Here is a 14519-nt window from a genome sequence, read left to right as displayed (position 1 = left end):
ATATTTCTGAGCTCCTGCTCCCTTTGTGTTTCTGTGTTTGGTGATGCATTAATTAGGAAGCACTGAGCGTTGCAGAAAAACAAATACTGGCATCTGTCCTGAGGGAAGACTGACTCACCCATATCACTGAAAATTTGTTGCTTGACAATGCTGTTAGTTTATCCATGCAAACCTCCTGTTAGCCCCTAATTTTTAAGTGGGAATCAGTGATAAACAAAGTGGTAGTTTTGAATCCTAATGACTTGGCTGAGAGTTTTATAGAGGCCTGTATACTGTGAGTTCAGATGCTGAGTTGCTGATGCTGATTTTTTAAAAATGTTTTTTCCCCATTTCGTTTGACAATATACCCTTTTTGTCTGTGTATGCACTGCAAAAATCAGTTCTGCTCTCCTACATAGATTATCCTTCCAAAAAAAGCTATTCTTGTGTATTCTGAAATTAGGTTTGATTCACAGCAGTTAGATTAAGGTTCTGCTTTTGCACAGGGTTTGGGTTTATCTAGTTCTTCAATCAGTGATGTCCTGTTAAAATCTAGCAGTATGTTCTGATTAAAAAGAGGTATCATTGGTTCACGTAGGGTGGGAGGAAGTTTGTTCTGAGGTGAGGAAAGGAATAATACTTCAAGCATTACAGCAGTGCTGGGGATCCTGAATACATGGGTCCATTTTCCTGGTCTGTCACAGACATCAGGGAACTTGAATGAGACAGTTATTCCCTGTGAAATTTCTTATTTATTTGTTTAATGGAAGTAGTAATTAAAACCAAAATAGAGAATGGCAGTTCATTTTCTTAGAGTTGGTAAGACTGAGCAGAAGTATATAAAGGTGGCTATGCTGGGTTTTTTGCACTTAAAACCAATAATTTCAAATCAAATTTGTTTATTTGTCTTTGAAAGTAAAGAGAGAACAAACTGCTAGGTATAGGGGCAGTCAGGTCTCCAGATTGCCTTGTGCAGGATGGTATTTCTTTCCCAAACTATTTATTAGTTCTTATCTAGAAAATAAATAGTCCTTGCCTGTCTTGCTGGATGCACTAATGACTGTAGCCCTTTTGTTGCATAATGAAAACTATTTAGGAAACACATTACTAGAACTGGAATTGGAACATTTGGAGTTTATTTTAATATTTTCAAGGGCTAGAAGTTGTGTTCATCAAAAGCAAACAAAGCCTTGTGCTAAGGCTTTTCACTTAGAGATCACAATCTTTGGGGTCTGAAAAAAAGAAAATTATTTTGAGGTATCAATGCCCCAAAGTTACTTTAAACAATCTAAAAGTTGATTTTCCAGGCAAAGTGATGCCAGTTTGCGTGAGTAACGTGGCTTGTTTTATTGGTGTTAATTTTTAAGTTACCTTTAATATGTATTAATCTACAGATATAAGTAAACTGGAAGCACAGCTTGCAGATGCAGTGGCTTTTCGACAAGAACATGAAGACTCCATTCACAAGTTGAAGGGACTAGAAAAGCAGTGTAGAGTACTGAGGCAAGAAAAGGAGGACCTTCATAAGGTATTGATCCAAAGATAGGTACTTCTAAAAATGTAAAGTAGTTCTGGAACAGTTATGTTGTGATTTGCAATTTTAGTGTTTTAAATGCTGCTTTTTAAAACTATGCTGTGATGTTAGGGAACATGTTCAGAAGTACAATAGCTTTCCAAATTATCACACTTCCTTCTTTGGAAGTTGGTGGGCTTTTTTTTTAAAATGTGTTCTGCTAGATGAAACAAACGCCTTAAGAATGGTTTTAATTAGGCAGTTTAATTTTTCTTAACTTTTTCAATAGAAGTCTGAGGGCAATCAAGAGAGACTTCAGAGCCTTGGGATGACTTGTTAAGGGATCAGGAACACAAGTATTGTTCTCTTCCATTCTTCTAGTTTCAGGCAATGATGGGAGACGAAACAGCCCCAGCAGATACCTGGCTGGTATCCCTGGCAGAATTCTGGGGGTTTTGGCCGTTGGTCAGTTTACATGACACCCAGCCTGCTGCTGACAGCTGGGGTGCACCTGTCTATTTAGGGGGAAAGGATCTTTGCACAGAAGTTAGCAGGGCTCGTTGAAAGAGCCTATTTACTACCTTTTATACCGAAAGGTTAATTATTGCTTAAGGTTGATGATGACTTTTATGTAATCACTGAGTTTATTTGCTGCTGTGTAAATTATCCCTTTGTTTGCTTCCTAAAATTCAGCAGCATTTCAGTTTTAAATCAGCAACATATTCTGCGCTAAAATAAATAGGGATTTGCATATACTACATACCACTTTCAATAATAATTTTAAAAAAGCTACCTGTATTAGAATAACGAGTTTTGCAAAAGTCTACCAGTCATATTGTTCCTGAGCATTCATATGGATCCAAAAGTAATCCATGGGCCAAAATCTCTGGGCTGTTTGTACACTAGAATTTAATATTTAATAGTCTCTCTTCTGTCTGTTAACCACCGGTAGGGGTTATTTGCTAGAGTGTATGAGTAGCAGAGAAAGGAGATCTGCTGCTTCTGGTCTGAACACATGCTTTTTGGGAAGTTAATCCTCCTGCAGTGTCCCTACTAATGGCAGAAATTTTTAGAATTCCCTTGGCCAGTATACATCTATTTTGTTGTATAGTTCTGCTCTTTTTCTCATTTTTTCCTCCCACTCTCAAATGATTTTATGTTGAACATTCCATTTGTATTTTAGTTAATTAGTTAATTTTTGTTAACTACTTTCTGTAAAGGAAATAGTTTTTATACTTTCAATTAAAGTATTAAGAGCTTCACAGTTTATTTAAGGAATCTTGCTCAGTTTTCTGAAAAACTTCACATTTGCTGCAGCCCACCAGTGCTGGTACAGTGTATTTGATGTCTCTCCTGAATCTGCTGTCTGCTAAAGCATTCCTTTAAAAAAGGTTACAAATATGCAGATACATGGTATTAATCTAAAATTAAGTTATTTAGAAGTGAGGTGGCCTTGTGTACTCACATTTATAAGAAAGACTTCTGGGACACCAAAGGTAGTTTGCTGGCACACTAGAAGCAAATGGCTGTCTTTGTATGTCTCTGTAGCTGCTTAGGTAAACAATTGTGTAAATTAAGAATTAGAAATCTTTAGTAGTTACATGAGGTGGTCAAGACAAGCTTATGTAGGTCCAGTTTTCTTCTTCTTGGAAAGAATATATGGAGTTCAAATTACTCTTTTAATTTTTTTTTTTTTTTTTAACCAGCAACTTGTAGAAGCCTCAGAGAGATTAAAGATGCAGTCCAAAGAACTGAGGGATGCCCACCAACAAAGGAAGCTGGCTGTGCAGGAGTTCTCTGAGCTCAGTGAGAGGATGGGAGACCTGCGGTCCCAAAAGCAGAAGCTGTCCCGGCACCTTCGCGACAAAGAGGAAGAGTTGGAAGTGAGCATGCAGAAAATTGATGCTCTGCGACAAGACGTCCGTAAATCAGAGAAGATAAGAAAAGAGGTAGCTTGATAAAATAGCTAGTACTCATGTGTTTCAGCTGCTGCTTACCCAGTATGTCCTATGTGACTGTACTGAAAAACTGCGAGTGTCTTCTGGGGATTTTGGGGTTTCTTTTATTTGCACTCAGACTGATTTGAATCTTGAGGAAAGTATTCTTGCTATATGCCCAGTTTATTGGTTCTGGTGTTTTGATTCTTGCAGAGTCTTGACTCACAGTCAGCTTGAAACCAGTAAAGCTCAGTGAGTGTCTTCATGTGCTCTGAGGTTGGAGTATTCTGACTTCATTGGGTTTTTTTAACTGAATGTTTCTCTTCAGCTGAAAGGAGAAATAGCGATACAAACTAAGTATGTGGTTTTCCTTCCTCTGTAGTTAAGTCATTCTAAGAGTGTCCGTAATATCTTTAGGCAAGTTAATTTCCAATTAATATTCTAGGCAGTTTATAGTTTTACATGAGATTAAGTGGATAGCCAGAAGAGGACATAAGAAAAAGCTGCTGTGGTTAATCTGGAGTGTTTTAATCACTGAAAAATCATCATGTTTTCTGTATTCTCTGGGTGAAGTGTAGAAGAGAAATTCAAGAGCTCTGTAAGCACTGCTAGAAAAACTTCTGGCAAATTGAAGGGCAGTCTCTGAAAATGTAGTAGATGATGAAGTTTCTAAGGCTTTTATCCATGAACAAGAAGTGATAGTTAACTGGGAACGGGTGAATTGCTGTGGCATCTCATCTCTAGAGCAGAGTGCAGCAGACATTCAAGTATTGTTGCTTATTCGGTTAAATACTTTCATGCAGAGCTCTAGAAATCTCCAGTCTTTGTTCTTAAAAATTCCTCTGTACTCCCTTTCATAACAGTTGTATCAATCTTCTATTCAGAGCATAGTCTAGAGGTTCATTATCTTGTCCCACAGTTCTAAGTACAGTCCTTTTAAAAACAACTTTGCTAGTTTAATTTGAACACAGAAAAACAAATCTTACTCTTCCTGTCAGGTTTTGAAACCGTGTTGCTATTGCTTGAATTGCAGCAGTTACCTTAGTTGCCACTAAATCTAAATTGTCTTTCTGATAAGCTTTCTGAAGTCAGTAAATGGATGATCAAGCTTATTTTGTGCCATAATTGCAAAGTAAAAATATTCAGTGTTCATATTTAAAATGCTTTGCAGTAATTTTGCTCAAAGGTTGAGATTTTTAGGCTGCATTACTTAGATACTAACGCATGGAGCTGACCTGTAAATGTCAGAGACTTTCTTCTTTCTCAGCTGCAGTGTCTTCCTAGTGCCATTTCCTTCTCTTTGCTTTAATAGGAGCTGTGCAGTTATCCCTGAATGGGCTTGATGTAGTTCACATCAGTACAAAGAGTCATAAAATAATAGTTCTCTGCATGTGACAGATGGATGCCTGAGTCACTGAAGGCAAAACAATTATCATGACATTCTGAGATGGTTGTTATAGTGGTGTAACTGAAAATAGAAATAAGTAGAGCTTGCTGCTAGGCTGTGGGGAGGAAAGGAAATGAATGATACAGATAGTGCTATCTTGTGTTGAAATGACCCAAAATGACTCGTTACAGCTGGAAGCCCAACTTGAAGAAGTCTTAGCAGAAGCATCAAAAGAACGCAAGCTCCGTGAGCACAGCGAGGTTTTCTCCAAACAACTGGAAAATGAACTGGAGGCTCTAAAGGTTACATGGTTTTTGACAAATATTTACTCATGGCCCAGAAACTGCAGTAGTTTGGCTTACTCAACTGTTGATACCAGTGGGAGACTTAAAAACTACAGCATTACTAGAAACCTGACCTATCCCATCCAGATTTACTTGCCTTTTTTGCTTGAAAGCTTGTAATTGCTGGATACCAATGTCTTGAAAGTGCTCGGTTTATATAAATTCTAAGCAGCTACTAAACCAGTGTGATCCAAATCTGTTATCTCTGCAACCCATTTCAACCGCTTCTTTGGGTCATGTAAGCAGAACAGTCACTTATGGGCTTAATGCTTGGAGACAGGCACCTTTTAAATCACTTGGTGCCCAAATAAAATTTTTCCAGAGTGCCACCAACTGGACAATTCTGACTTTTAAAAATATTCTCAAAATATAAAGATCATAGCTTCTCCGTGATGGTTTCTCCTCTTGTTCTGCAGTTGAAGCAGGGAGGCCGGGCAGCTGGTGCCACACTAGAACATCAGCAGGAGCTTTCCAAAGTTAAGTCTGAGCTGGAAAAGAAAATCTTATTTTATGAAGAGGAGTTGGTCCGACGGGAAGCATCACATGTTTTGGAAGTAAAAAATGTGAAAAAGGAAGTACATGATTCAGAGAGCCATCAGCTTGCACTCCAGAAAGAGATCATGATATTAAAGGATAAATTAGAGAAAACAAAGCGAGAGAGGTAAGCTTTTGGGCATGATTCCCTCACTATGGATTTCTTTTTGTTGTGTATATGTATCGCATTGCATGGGTGCCTGTGCAGGCTGGTATTTCACCCTAACTCCATTTATTCCTTTTTGAAAATTCCAGTGTACAGGTTCAGCAATGTGACAGTGTGTTTCTATTTCTTGCCCTTCTCTTTAGGCACAGTGAAATGGAGGAAGCAGTAGGAACAATGAAGGAGAAATACGAACGTGAAAGATCTATGCTCTTGGAAGATAACAAAAAGCTAACAACAGAAAATGAGAGGGTAATTATTTCAGGAAACATACAATTTTTACTTCATTAGTCTCTGATGTTGAAGTAGTCTACTCACTGCTCAGAACAGGATCTGTGAATGTTCAGGCACTATGAATTTTAAAAATGTCATTTTTGCCATATAAACATTAGAGATTTGCCTACATAGTAACTTCAGCATCTTGATACTGCTCTTTGGGGGGTTGATTCCCACAATTCAGAGGACATCACCCTTTGATTCTTCATGAAGGCTGCAAAGAGAGGGAATCATTGACACACACACTGCCTGCCTTCCTGCCGGTTTACAGTTAAACTTTATTCCTCTCTGATCTCTACACTTGCTTTTTTGTTTTCCTTTGTTTTAGATTTCTGTGTGTAAACTGATAGTTCATAAAAAAGAAGCCCATCCAGATAGCCAAGGGTGGTCTTGTTTGTTCAGATTTTAAAGGTGTGTAGGCATACACATATATAAAATGTCTGAAACTGACCTAAGTCACAAGTGAAACTAATCTCTTGTTTCAGCTCTGCTCCTTTGTGGACAAACTAACAGCACAGAACAGACAGCTGGAAGATGAGCTCCAAGATCTAGCAGCAAAGAAGGAGTCTGTTGCTCACTGGGAAGCTCAGATTGCAGAAATTATTCAATGGTATGTGCTGATTAGAGCTCCAGATATGGCCACTTTCAACTTCTGAAATACTGATTGGCGCTTTTTTTAACATATAGCTAGGCCGTGTCTGAGATCAGCAAAGGCATCGTACTTCTGAGTGTTGATTTTGCTAAAATTGCCAAATGCCACTGAAACAAGTACGAATCAGAGTCCTGGTGTCAACTTCCTTCAGTCTCTAAAGTGATTGTTGTCATCCAATCTGGAATATTTTGATAAATTCGTTCAGGAAGTTGGTCATGATTTAAAAGGTCAGCATTAACATATAGAACCTCACTAGCTGTACTAGACAAGCACTTAGTACTTGCACTGTTCTTCCCTCTATAATTCACTGTTTTAGCAAGCTGTGTGCAAGAATTTCAGTGTGCAGAACAAAAAGGACTGGAAGGTAGCCCTTATAAAAATTGAGCAAGTAATATGCAGATCATATTCCAAACTATAGCAGTCAATCTCTGCAGAACTCTTGCTAATGGCAAAAGGAAAGCTTCAGTTTCCCTAGCAACTGCCACAATCAGGAAAATCAGATAAAAGAAAAATCTAAAGCAGGCAATCTGAGATGTATTCAGTTTTCTGTTGCTGGGAGAGTTTTTCCTGCTCTGTTCATTCCTCTTATGTCCCCAAACCCAGTGCAGACACTCTGATAGTTTGGTGGTACAGTGTTTGGTGCTATGAGCCATGAAACTGCTAAGTTACAGGTTATTGTAATTGCACAACAGGGTAAGTGATGAGAAGGATGCTCGTGGCTATCTCCAAGCATTGGCTTCCAAGATGACAGAAGAACTAGAATCATTGAGAAGTTCCAGTCTGGGGTCACGAACACTGGTAAGGAAATAGGAGACATTCAAGATGTTCTGGGCATGTCTGAGAAGCTACATTTTTGTCCCTAAAAAAAACTAATCCTCTGCTCTGCTCTCTAGTTTTTAGCTACTGCTTGCAAATCCAACTAGGTAATCTGATCAGAATTTGATAATTACAGGGGACAGTTGTTTCATGCTAATATCTGCCATCACAGATATTAAACACTACAGAGCAGAGAAGAAACAATAACTTAAACCATCAAAGGGGAGTACAGAAATATACCTTACCATGTTATGTGCAATTGAATAATTGCTGTTACAGTGGGATAACGAAGTAAGTTTTCTTCTGTGAAAAATTACTGTCTGGCTGATACCAGTGCAAACGAGGGACACGCTGAGAGCATGTGGCATTATTGACATGCAGAACAATGAGACCTTCTGCCATAATTTTCCCATACAGTAGTAGCATGAATTCCTCAAAATCTAATAGAAGAGCTCTCAAAAAGGAGTACGATTTCAAAGAGAAAAACACCTTCATAAGGAAAGGAAGAGAGCCATTTGCAGCTTGGCATGGGAGCCCACATCCCTATCAATGCAAGTCAGCAGTCTGCCATGCAGAGTCCATCTGCTGCTGGTTTATACATAGGAGAAGTTAATCATCCCTTCCAAACCTATGAATATGAGAGAATAAGAGAAAGTTTTATTTCTGTGAGCTAACACTTGTCTGCATCATCAGGAGACAATTATAATACTGAGAGGTTTAACGTGAAGAAAGATTGGATCAAGTGCAGTTTGCATTTTTATCTAAGCTACTGCCAGAATAAAAAACACTGTCTGTTCTTTATATTATAACTGGTTTTGTAACTTCTACAGAACCTGCTCTAAGGCAATTACATCTCAACATAAAAAGTGCTTCTCAGTTTTCATGACTGTTATTTGCAAGTTTGTCTCTGACTAGGGAGGTATTCATTAGGGAATATCAGAAATGTAGTCCACACTGAAAAATGGCTGGAAAGGCTTAGAATACTAGCTTTTGGGGTAGTAGGGAGGAATTGCATGGTGTATGCTGAGGTATAGCATATATATATATATATGCTATATATATAGCATCTATATCTTAGCAAGCATAAGAATTGCTTAGGCAAACATGCAGGTATCTTGGGCATCTCAAGACCCAGATTCTTTTTTTTCTTCTCATGGTTTTGCTACTCTTGGTATGTTTTATGTTAATATGTTTACATTTAATGTTGACATTTGTCTCATATTTGAAAGTCCATTATATCACTGTGCAAGTTTTACACTTGGTTCTAGATTGGACAGTGAAAATTAGTCATTTTCAATGGGTTCTGTCTGTTTGACTTCCATGCTCAGTGATCCAGCATTTTGGATTCCAGCATATTGTGTTAATGGTGTAACTAATTTTAAAATTGCTTCTTACTTCATTTTTGTGTAATGAAGTCTGACTATTGACTGATTTTCATGCAGCAGGTATGCTGTCCATAACTAATTAAAAGAGCATTCTCTGAACCAGTGTGAAAGCGAATTTATGTCTTGAACAAGAGCAGAAATATCCTCAGACAGTTAATAGTAATATTCAGTAACTTACTGCAACAGGATCCACTTTGGAAAGTGCGACGCAGTCAGAAGTTGGATATGTCAGCAAGGCTGGAATTACAGTCTGCCCTTGATGCCGAAATTCGTGCCAAACAGCTAGTTCAAGAAGAGCTACGGAAAGTTAAAGATGCAAACATATCTTTTGAAAGGTAATGAGGGATGTGGTTCTGTTTGGGGATTAATATACTGATCTAAACTGCTGATTAGAATAGCAGCAACTTTCTTAAAATGGCTCCTTGTGCCTGGGATATTGGACTTTGCCAGAAGGATCCTATTCTACAGACTGCACATTTCTTACATAGTCAAATGAGAACTGTAAAAATTTCAAGTAAACATTGCACTGCTATACTAAGTTACAAATCTTGGGTATCTGAGGAAGAGAAAGTGTAAGAGTGAATTCAAAGCAAATTCACTACCATTCCTTCAACTAACTGGAGAGTTAGACATGTTCTTGGGAATTAAAAGTCAAAGTACTATTAAAATAATTTTGTTTAGCAGATACCTGCTGTGATAGCAGAAGTCTTAAGTACAGTTTTAAATATCTAGTCAAGTAATGAGGTGTCTATTCAGGGGAAAAGTAAAATTAATCATCCTTAAAAAAAAAAAATCACTTAAAAAAGCACAATGCCCCACCCCCCTCCAAAAAAAAAAACAAAGGCATTTTCTGAAAGTCTGAGATGTGGGACCAGAAATTAACAACCTTGTGTACTGGCACTCCTGCCTTTTAGACATTTCAGATTACATTTTGACCATATTTTTTTACTGTTAGTAAATTAAAGGAATCAGAAGCAAAAAATAGAGAACTGTTGGAAGAGGTGGAAGGTTTGAAGAAAAAAATGGAAGAAAAATACAGAACAGATTCAGGTAATTAAAGTTACTGTGTTCTAACATAGTTCTAACACCACCTGTGATTGTTGCCTTTTAGCTAAGCCGGTTCTGCTTTTGGTTTTAGGTCTCAAACTTCCGGACTTTCAAGATTCCATTTTTGACTATTTCAACACCTCTCCTCTTGCACGTGATTTGACTTTCAGAGTGAGTTATCACATAAAATAACTATAAAAATGAGATAACCGAATTATATTTTTATCATGTAAAAGTAACTCTTAGGCACTGTATGGCAGATTGGTATCTTGCATATTAGCCAAATCAGTGTGGCACAGAATTGGATGCCCAGTAGATGTTAGATAGCTTGGCATTTTGTAGAGAAGCTGGCACCTCTGGGGAATATTCTCAGAAGTTCACATTAATTATTTCCCATTCTAGCTTCTTTGTGTAGGTTAATCTCAAACATTTGGCTAAATGAAATATATTCAGGGTTTTTTGGAAGTGCTGGCACACCCTGTTACAAATAAGGAATTAAATGCTTTGCAGTTGGAAGATGCTGATTATTACGAGGAAAAGTGTTCACACAGTTCAAGGAGTGCTCAAACAGATACGCAAAATTGTTGGCTCCAGATCTTAATGGAGCGGTTAGAGGAGAAGGATCTGGGAAGAGAATCAGAGGACCCACAGATGTTGGTATAATAAGTTTATCATGACACACCCTGTGATCCCTAGAAAGCTAATCATACAAATCACAGCTCCAAGTAGGCGTTTCACTTTAAATGATTTGTGCATTCCCCGAGGAAGCAGCTGTTAAATTCAACATTGAATCACATTTCCTTACTTCATGAACTCTTGATCCTTGAAGATTTTTCTGGAGTTTTTTAAAATTTTGTTTTGCAAAGCATAGACAGTTTAGGATAAAACCAAGGGCTTGAACTGGAACAAATAATCTGTTTATGAAGTGGAGTTAAAAGGGCTCAGGTTAAAACCTCATCAGTCTCGTTAGATTTTCTATCTGAGATGTGTACTCTCTCTTTTTTCTTTTTTTTTCCTTTTTTTTTTTTAATTTTTACTGTTGCTAAAAACAAAAAAGCCTATGGACATGCTGTGATATTTTCATACAGTTTGTGTATTTGCTGTTCCCAATCACAAAATGTCTGTGCTGCCTTTCTGTTGAAGCAGCAAGATGTGCACTATGGGTGACGTGGAGGGAAGAGAGAAGCATGATATATGCTACTTTCTCAATTTTTATCTACTGTAGCTTTTATCTACTGACCTTGATATTTTCAAACATTGCTTTAAAAAGTACCAGATAGACATTAGACAGTAACATGTAGAATATCAAGCCCATAACTAAACAAGGTTCCATTCTATAGATCCTGAAATACATACCTATTCTCTATGGAAATGCAGGTGGCATTTTCTGATGAATTACATTAGAATTGCTGATACTGTGCTTAATGACTTACATTAGCAATTTTTTTTTCACATGTACTTATAAAGATATTTTGTATCATCTGCACTGGGGTTAATTTAGTTTGAATGGGTATCATTTGGCCATATAAAATATTTTATTTAGCTAGCCAACTAATATTCTATCTGAAGTTTTCCTGTGGGTGATAAGCGATCGTTTTTATCCCTCATATCCGTTACAACAAAGGATTCTGTTTCTTCTTCGTCTACATCTTCTCTGCTAGCCTTTTGGGAAGAAGTAAGTTTTTGCTAGTAGTTTTGTGTCCTTATTTTGTTGTGACCTGTCATAGTAAAAATGGCCCTCTAAAACTAGATATTTTGCTTCCTTCATCTCTCTGTTACTTAATCCACTAAACCTCTTTGAGGCTTACTGTTTTATAGTTCGACTATCTATAAAGCTAAAGCTAAAACTATCTATATAGCTAAAGAATCACACTATTTTGAAATTGTTCATATTACATAATGATGCAATTTGATCTTAAATGGCCCAGCCCTTCCAATCAATTTGGAACAAAACAGAAGTAAGAAGTATCTGAACATATTTAGTGAGCTAACTGAACTTGAGACATCTTCCTGTCTAAACTGGCTGGGAAGTGAGTGATTCATTACCTGTTGCCTTTAGTGCTACTTACATCATTGATGTGAAGTCTAATCTCATGTTTGTTAATCATAGTTTTCATGATGTCCTGAGAGTACAGTAATACAGAATCCTACTTCCACACCCAGCTGCTTTAACTCTGGAATTGTAGCATACTTCCCCCTTGTGCTGGCAATTAGTAGTTGCTAATTTAAGTGTGAAATTAATAGATGGCTTGTAATGGATGCTAGTTTTAAATTTTAGTGAAATATGAGATACTGTGATTAATTAGACATGATTCTTTTAATGACGGGGGCCAATCATTTTAAAACAACTTTTTAAAAGATTGGGTATTAGTAATTTTTTTCTTGTGGCAGACTTGCTGGCTTCTGTATGATAGAAAAATCCTAGCATAGTAAGCTACCATGAGAAATCAGCTATTTTAGGGATGATTGCCAAGGTACTCAAACATCATTCCATACCTGCAAGCAAGAGATTAGACACAGCCTTGCTGGGAGAATTTGACTGTTAGAGCATTTATGCTGTCTACATGAGATTTTGCATTTCAGTACTTCCCGCTTTTCCGTCAGGTGTCAGGGTTTGTTTGGAGGAAAGTTCTTTTTTCAGTGAATGTTAAATGTATGTGTACATCATATAAAAATTGGCGCTGGGTCTTGTTTCCGTTTTGTTGACATGAGGACACTTTGTCAGATATGTGGTATCTAATCTAACATGTTTGCTGTCGCTTTTGCAGACCAGCTCTATTAGTGAGCAGGAAATGCAGGGTCCCAAGTCAGAAGTTCCACCATCTACTTCAGTTGTAACTGCAGAGCAACAACAGGAAGTAAGAGACCCGTTATTTTACCCTGAAGAGTAATTCACCAGAAAGTCTCTCTGTCTTGTTCATAATAAATACGTATCACAGCATTCATTATGAAGAAGCAGGATTGAATGCTGCGTATTTGCAATGCCTCAGTGCTAATTGCACCTGCTTTGAGGACACTTGCAAATGAAATCTTTTCACTGGCTTTGTGTATGTTGATGTACCTCATTTTCATGTTTTCTGTATTGCTGCGTGTTTGTTAGCGTGCAGGCTTTCCTGTGAGTGCTTTAAGACACAATCTGTTTCTATAAAATCAGAATGGCAGTGTTTACAATGATTAAATTTTTGATAATTTTCAAAAAAGGAAAAAAAAGAATCAGAGAACAATAAGCTTTGCCACCGCAATCTTGAAACAAATTCTTGAAGCCTTACTTTGCTCAATTACAGTTTCTTGTGATTCAGGAACCAATTCGGCTTCAGAGGATGCCTGCTGCTCCTTCCCCCACCATTCAGTCCATTTCTCTAGCTGTGCCAAAGGTAGGGGGACTGTGTTAACCTTATTCTAAAGAGCAAAAGAAAAAATACCATTTATAAATGAGCCCTCTGTGTTTTCTTGTCCTGTTTGGGTTTGTCATGTGTGTGTTTTTGTTAGGTCTGTGTTTTTAATCAAATGTTTCCAAACACATATCAATGGGTTTTGTTTTGTTGGAAGGGATGTCAAAACATGGTTGTAGTTCTGGGTTTGAGTGTCTTTTGGAGTTGGCAATAAAACTGTTACTGTTGTCTTGCAGCACCTGCTACAAGCTGCACTTACATTAAAGAAGCCCAGGCTTCATAATGTACACGCTGATGTACTGGAGGGTGGTGGAGGGTGGTGCTTGCATTACTTAAGTCCAGAAAATGAAGTTATTTTTTATCCTGACTGTATCTTCCAGCCTAAAGCTCACCAGCTCAATATCAAGTCGTTCACAAGCCCCACTCAGTGTAGTCATTGCACCTCTCTTATGGTGGGATTAGTTCGACAAGGTTATGCCTGTGACGGTGAGTCAATGAAACTTTTTATAAATTTTCAGCAAGCCCCTCAAAAAAGCATCCCAGTGTATTTTAAGGCAACCATTTCTTTGTGGAGGGAATGATAGAGAGGGGTGGCTGCCACTGGAGGATTTTCCTTTCTTTTTTCATCATCAGCATACTCATGAAGTCCCTTTAGGAGTATGATGATGATGTATGATGAAGCATGGTTTCCTTGCATATTGTTAATTAATTCTACTACCATTAGTGCTGTTATAGTGCAAGGGAGGGGGTGGGGAAGACAGGACTGGTTTCTGTTGCTGTAGTAGAGAAAACTACGGGAATGATCTGGTGACATGCATCTGATTATGTCTATTTATGCAATTCTGGTCATAAACCCCATATGTTGGGAGGACTATTTGCTCGTTTATTTGGCCTGTAGCCTGTCTTGCTGTCCATTAATTTTATTTAAAATGCTTTCTCTGATGCATGTATCACTACTGAATTCCATGTTTGAGTATATGGAGGTATTTTCATTTGAAAATACTTACTGTATATTGATTAGACACATGAACTCAGTTCAATAAGCCACAAATCTGTTGAAGACACTACAGTATTAATAACCTTATTTCTGTGCC

The 14519-nt window shown here is 37.7% G+C and overlaps 1 protein-coding gene across 19 annotated transcripts in view; it reads left to right on the top strand.

The window, feature by feature from the left end:
* The window catches only part of CDC42BPB (CDC42 binding protein kinase beta), a 92842-nt gene that overhangs the window by 57890 nt on the left and 20433 nt on the right, over positions 1-14519 (top strand). For 5 of the 19 annotated variants that reach the window (XM_042048162.1, XM_042048161.1, XM_042048164.1 and 2 more), the window contains exons 12-25: positions 1374-1507; positions 3199-3441; positions 5008-5118; positions 5577-5821; positions 6004-6109; positions 6619-6743; positions 7478-7583; positions 9173-9321; positions 9942-10036; positions 10125-10204; positions 11658-11708; positions 12802-12891; positions 13318-13407; positions 13806-13911. In XM_042048162.1, coding sequence (XP_041904096.1) covers positions 1374-1507; positions 3199-3441; positions 5008-5118; positions 5577-5821; positions 6004-6109; positions 6619-6743; positions 7478-7583; positions 9173-9321; positions 9942-10036; positions 10125-10204; positions 11658-11708; positions 12802-12891; positions 13318-13407; positions 13806-13911 — 1731 coding nt within the window. The remainder of the gene's footprint in view (positions 1-1373; positions 1508-3198; positions 3442-5007; positions 5119-5576; positions 5822-6003; positions 6110-6618; positions 6744-7477; positions 7584-9172; positions 9322-9941; positions 10037-10124; positions 10205-11657; positions 11709-12801; positions 12892-13317; positions 13408-13805; positions 13912-14519) is intronic. The other 14 variants (XM_042048174.1, XM_042048170.1, XM_042048172.1 and 11 more) reach the window with 5 other exon arrangements.

Source organism: Corvus kubaryi, unplaced genomic scaffold (genome assembly GCF_017639235.1).
Source record: "Corvus kubaryi isolate FWS band 111438036 unplaced genomic scaffold, C.kubaryi_AGA036_p1.0 66, whole genome shotgun sequence".
In the NCBI taxonomy this organism is placed as follows: Eukaryota; Metazoa; Chordata; class Aves; order Passeriformes; family Corvidae; genus Corvus; species Corvus kubaryi.
This window is presented reverse-complemented; position numbering and strand designations above follow the sequence as displayed.